Below are 6,542 nucleotides of genomic sequence, written 5' to 3' on the forward strand. Positions count from 1 at the left end.
TGAAGTGCCAAACTTTATTTTTTTTTAGATCAAAACAAAGCACAGCCTTAAAAACACTGTAATGACATCCACTCAAGTGTGTGAAAAAAAAATCAGATGCAATCAAGCACTTTTGGCTTAACATCATGCTCAGAATTACAGTTAGTCGAACACGTTTGTCTGGTCGTGAAAAACACACAATCCTTTTAATGATTTTATATCACTATCAAAAATAATGAGTTCATCATGCCAAAGCATACGCTGACCTAAGGTGAACAGAAACGAGTTTGCGATGTCGTAAAAGGCCGTTCAATTATTCTTTTGAATATGCGGTCAGAAGAGTGTCTTCAGATGACTGGTTAGTATGCAGCCTGTGATGCAGTGGAGCACCATGGTCCTCAGGCAGGACACAGGTGAGATCAGCCCGGGTAGAGGAAGGGAACAGGAAGAGAGGAAAGGAGGAGTTGGGGGATTTGGGGTGGGAGTTCAGGTTTCAGATAAAGGGTAAAATGGGACTGGGGGTGTGGGGTGGGCTGATTTCGAGGCTTTGTTTTCATTTCTTCTTGGGTTTTGCCTCCAGGGGTTGGCCCATATCCTTCCCACGCAGTTTCAGCCCTGTTCATGCAGATAAGAAGTAAAATGACTGACAACTGATAAACATGATCATTATGATATGTGGGGATAAAATACAGGTAACAGTTCTCTTACCAATTGCTCTCTCTATCTTGCACATGACCTGGTTGTTGGGAATTGCTCTCCCACATTCATAGTCTCCAATGACTTGAGGCTTCTCGTTAATTTTCTGAGGAAGAGATTAACAACACCAATGATAATAAATAATAAATATAACTGGAAACTACTACTCAAGCATGCGCAGGAGTCTCGTGAGGGCCTACGTGCCTGTGTTAGGAAACTCTTTGAGGCTTTGGCGTGTGAACACATTAGAATTGGCCTATTTCGATATATATGATATATTAATGCTTTAATATGCTACAAATACCATCTTCATATTTCCTTTATATTAATTTAGGCTCTTGAGCTACCAGGTAGAATTCACTCAGTGTACAGTGGTTGATTTTGTTAATAAAGAGATATGGTTCAATATATTTATTAGGACAGTTTTTCTTCAATCTATTGAAGTGGTTTAGGCTGAAAAAAATCCTGTGTTGGTCAGACTCTGTAAACACCATGTGCATGTCTGGATACTCACAGTGGCCAGGTCTTTCTGGGTCAGGCCTTTCTCCTGTCTGCCTTGCTGGATGACCTTGCCCACCTCCAGGGTGACCCTCTCGTGGTGCAGCTCCTCCGTTTCCCGGTCCAGTTTGGCCGTGTTCTTCGTGACCAGATGCTGTTTGTTCTGTCCTGCAGACCCTGTGAAACAAGCAGTGGATTCAGGCGATGTTGAGGAATCATAGACTGAATTATAAAAACATCAAACTCATAACACGGACAGTTACATTTACTTGTGCTTGTTGTGTTTGGACTGAATCATTACAATTTTGGGATAAGAGAGGAACATCCCAGAATGGATGAAAGCTCAGCAAATGATCTGTTGTCTCAATCAAATTGGTGCAGAAAGCAGAAATTTACATTTCTTGGATGTTTCAAGGTCCTCCCCACGTCTCTGAGCAGCCGTGATAGCCTAGAGAAAACATGGACATGTGCACAACTTCAGTTTCAAACCACTGAAACGACTTGAGAACTTTGACAGTAGACTCTCTGCAACATAACCAAGCTCATGTACACTGAAAAAAGAAAATTGTTTGTCAACTTGAAGGGATAGTTCACAGAAAAATGAAATTTCACTCACTATGCCAATGGAGGGTTGGGTGAAGGGATTGAGTCCACAAAACACTTTAGGGGTAAACAGTGTTTCAGCCAGGTCACCTTCTTCTTCAGACGTAATAAAACAGAAGAAAAGCTAAAAGTACACTTCCGGCAGTGGCGGAGCCAGCGGGCTAACACTTCACCCACCTCCTCATCAGCACAGTGGTGAGTAGATGAGTGAATTTTCATTTTTGGGTGAACTTTCCCTTTAAAAAGCAATACTTCAATTGGGAACATGCAAATTAATTAAGGTTGTTGGAATTTAGTTTACAAGTTATATGACAACAATCGACAACTTTGATTTGTTTGTTACACTTGAAGTAGTTTCATAAGCAGGTTTCTTTCTTCAGTGTAGTTTGAGGACATTTGGACAGATCGTACCCTGATTATCATGTGGGACACATTAGGTAAACAACAGATAACATGGCCGATCTTTACTGAGCACAATACAGTGGTAGTCTGGTTTGTTATGATTAGCATCAGGTTTGCTAACGGGCTTTACAAACACATGTACGTGAGGGCTGCTGTGACAATATACATAACTCAACAGAAACACGTGAAGCTTATACAGAAAGAGAAACTGTGGTGATGACTGACTGAAGCTAGGTGAGGTAAACGTTTCAGGTTAGCTGGGTAATGCTAGCTAGCAGCCATTTTCATCACCGTCTGCTATTTTCACAGGCTAACGATAGCGAGCCCATGCTAAATTTAACCTTTTTTGAACGAGGTTTGGACTGAGGACTCTGCAATGCTAGGCCAACGACAACTAGCATGTGTTGTGAGTGTGTGTCCCTGTAGTGTTAGTGTAGGGTTTGGTTTGAGCTGTTGAGCAACACAAACACATTACAACACACAGTAGTCGTAGTTATGAGTGGCTAAAGCTAAACTAAGAAGCCGTTGCACGTTAGCTGGCTAATGCTAGTTGACGGTTATTTTTGGTCACGTAAGACTATTTCACAAGCTAACGTTAGCTTGCCCGAGCTAAAGCGAACATTGTTTGAGTGAGGTTTGGTTGAGCGAGGAGCCTGTAACGTTAGGCTAACAATTAGCACGAGTGAAGCGTGGTTAGGGGATTTTAGCGACTGAGTTGAGTTAAACAACGAAGAGTGAGCGACGATTCCAACAATTCAACCCGCAGCCACCTGAAGAAATGCTACATGTGGCTAATACATTATAAACAGCGATGTGAAAGCATTTGGGCCCTGGATCAACTGTTGACGATCTGCTTCAGGAAAACAACGGAAACGCGCTGGTCTCTGACCTGCTTGGATTTGGCCTGAGCAGCGGTCGGCCCCTTCTTCCTCAGCACAGTCACCGTGTCCCAGTCGCTCTCTGCCATGTTTCCACTCGATGATCCGCAGATTCAGAAACAAGTTCAACTCGCTCCCTGCTCAAAACGAAGCGTTGTGTACGCGGCGCTGCTTCTTCTTCAGCGGACTCACGCTCCGTCCACAGTGATCACCCACGCGTTCTGCCAAAGCTTTATTGAAAACGATGAACAGTGACATAAAGGAGCTGGTGTCAGCAGCGCCCCCTGCTGGAGGAGCACACTGACCCACTTCTGGGTTTCCTGCAGCCTGGAGGCTTTTTAACATGATTATACAAATACTTTTTTAAATACACTCGTATCTGCTGTCCCATCATTTATACAGGCTGTGTTATTCTAATGCATAACTTTGTATAGCTTCAGTTATTTATCTTTAAATCTCTATTTATATTTGGCTTCAATACTCCGCCTCGGTTACTTGTATCTTTCATTCACCCCATACTTAAAATATTTGTGTTGTCAATATCTCCATTAGCACATACTTCAGTATGTACTACATATACTACAGTGATAGCTTAGTAGTAGTTCTGGTAGCTGGACTTCCATCTCAATGTTGTGAACTTATTCTTGATAGTTTAAATCTATCTGTCTATCACACTTAATGTACTATTTAAAAAAAAATCTGTTCACACGAACAATACTAATAGCGTGTTTATTAAAAAAACACAATACCAAACAGAAATACAGGGCATAGAAGAATATGTATAGTATTAAATTAGATGTAGAATTATGGAGGCTAATGAGTCTAAATGTCCTAATAAAAAATGAAATGTGAAAAGACTTTTTCAGTCATCAGTTTGGTGGAGGTCCACCAGGTCACCAGTTACAAGACATTTCAGAGGCAGCGTCGCTGTTTCGTCGAGTGCGGATCGGGGACCAGCCGAACTCAGACTGGGCGTCCTCAGCCTGGTGGAAGCGTCCCCAGCGGTAGCCGTGTTTGGAGCCCTGTTTCACCGCCCATGCACGAGGCTTGGGATTCATCTGGAAACAGATGAAATAGAGATTAGCGATGTTGCCAATACAATTTACATTGTATGATGTGTTTCCATATTTCATCAGATTTCATTAACTAGGTGAATGTAAACAGTTAAGATGTACTGATCACAGACTGCATAAAGACCTCAATCACCCCCTGGTGGTTGGCCACAGTATTGGTATAAAAAGCCCTGCCTCCTCTATGTTAGGGGATGGGACACAGACCAAACTAAAAAGTCATAGTTCATGTTAAATACATTTTTCTCTGTAACTTAGGTTGATCTCATCCCACTGATGTATGTTCAAGTGCTCATTTAAAGTTTTAGATTATTGTCAGGACCTTGTTGCCGCAGCTCCACATGACAACTGTTTTTTCAATGACATCACCAGCATAACTTGTTGATTACATTTACATTCAGGATATGGAATATATATAGATATTATATTTATTGTTTTATTGAATATCACAACTGTCTGTGGACCTTCCTACTGATCGTCACCCATTATTATATGTCATTACTCCATCATATGCACGTGATCAGCAGAGCTTTTTCTGTGTTTAATGTACTGCAGCATGTAAAAGCATAAGCCTCTAGAAAGCCCCCATGTCTTACCTGAACAAACACTGATGTGTTCATGTGAAGAGTCTCCACTCGCTCTGACAAGTGATTCAACCACTCCAGATGCTCAGCGACAGACTGGCTTAGATCACTGTGGCTCTGTATCAGAGGAAAGTAGAGATCTCAATGACAATGAACTTTGATCAAACAGTCTTGTTTTAAAGATGACAGGCCGACTAACGCACCTCAGACAAGTTGTCCTTCAGTTCGACAGCAGCCAGGCGCACATGCTCCAGTTTGTCGATGTGCTCTTTCAGCCGGTCGTCAAGCTCCTGCATCATCATCAGGCCTTCGTCTGATCTCACGCTGAGTTTGCTGGCCATCCTGAATCTGACACACACACTTCTCTCTTTACAAAACAGACAACTGAAACATACAGACTCAGACAATAAGAAAGTAGAAACATCAACATAAAGCTGGACGATCAAACGTGTTCATATCAGTCGAATTCTGTGAATTATTATAATAAATGTCACGTTATTATATCTTTTAAATTCCAAGACTGAGTTTTGATCCTGAGTGAAGTTTGTGGTTGAAGCTCTTCTTTAGGATAAACACTTGATGAACAGCAAAACAATTTTAACTTGCACCTCCTCACCATGTGGGAACAATGCATTACCCAGCACTGCGTGTGTGTGTGTGTGTGTGTGTGTGTGTGTGTGTGTGTAGAAGTAAAGCAGAAGAAAAAAGCACACCCACAACCATTACCAGTGGATTGCTGTTCAAATCCTCAATTCATAACCAAACTATCGTGATTTTTCTGTTAGAATATGAAACTTAGAGATTTGCCGAACGTGTATTTTCTTTCTTTTTTTCTTTTTCATGCAGCGAAGACACCCAGGCGCGTTCCCTGGTGATTTGACCTAAAAGCACATCGCGATCGGGAGACATTCTTTCATGCGTTTATTCCCAAATTAAGAAAATCCAAGTTTAAAACCGACGTGACGATGTTTGGACGTCAAACTTTAAAGTCAGTCAGTCGCGCGTGCAACACAGTCAAACAACACGAGACAAAACTCCAGAGTTTCCACTAAAGTACAGACACATCAGCTGAAAACAAACATGACTTTACCGGTGATCCGCAGCAGAAAAGTGTCGAGGTGCAGAACACGACTTCCTCCCTCCAGAGCCACCGAGCACAAAGTTTCCTCGTCCGGACAAGACTCGTCTTTGTCCGGAACATCTCTGGAATCTGACACTTGTGACGTCACCCACCCTGCTGCGTTACTATCGCTATATTACGGTAATTGATTTACTTGTATTTTCTCAAGAAAAATACCTCAGTACATCTGATCAAAAAACTCTGAAGAGATGCTATTTGTTCTCTTTGTCGTGTACCATCATAGCTTGTAATAGAAGAGAATGGGCATGGGGCTGATATTAAATCTTGATTTGATCTCAATGCAAACAGACTGTTTTGTCTTGCTTCCTACGTAGCATGAATTCCAGACCAATCAGGAGATAGGCAGAAACAATCCATTAGGTTTTTATTTATTCTTGTTATAAATTATTATAAAGTAGAATATCTTCTGTCAGTGATAAATGGTGAGGTGGCTATACCACAAGGCTATTAAAACATTCTTTTGCATTTCAAACTATATATACTAATACAAATTTCGGCAGATAGATAAGCTCGTCTTTAGCTTCACATTGAATGTTAATGTGTGCTATGCTAAAAAAACAGCCTGTGAAATACCTTTTCTTTTTCAGACACTGAGCTGGTCAGTTTCAAAATGACTCCACTCTCCTGAAGCTTGATTACTGTAATTATAAGGTACTCCCACCAACCTCAACTAACAGCCCCAAGACTGAAA

At 41.5% G+C, this 6,542-nt stretch overlaps 1 protein-coding gene across 1 annotated transcript; it reads right to left on the minus strand.

Moving 5' to 3' along the window:
• edf1 (endothelial differentiation-related factor 1) lies at positions 1-3,358 on the minus strand. The gene is made up of 5 exons (XM_020082598.2): positions 3,068-3,358; positions 1,570-1,621; positions 1,190-1,350; positions 688-781; positions 1-594 (listed from the first exon to the last, which is right to left on the minus strand). The coding sequence occupies exons 1-5, from the start codon at positions 3,143-3,145 to the stop codon at positions 533-535; spliced, it is 447 nt and encodes a 148-aa protein (XP_019938157.1). The 5' UTR covers positions 3,146-3,358; the 3' UTR covers positions 1-532.
• Between the last annotated feature and the right edge of the window lie 3,184 nt (positions 3,359-6,542).

The sequence above is a fragment of the Paralichthys olivaceus genome, chromosome 18 (assembly GCF_024713975.1).
Source record: "Paralichthys olivaceus isolate ysfri-2021 chromosome 18, ASM2471397v2, whole genome shotgun sequence".
NCBI lineage: Eukaryota > Metazoa > Chordata > Actinopteri > Pleuronectiformes > Paralichthyidae > Paralichthys > Paralichthys olivaceus.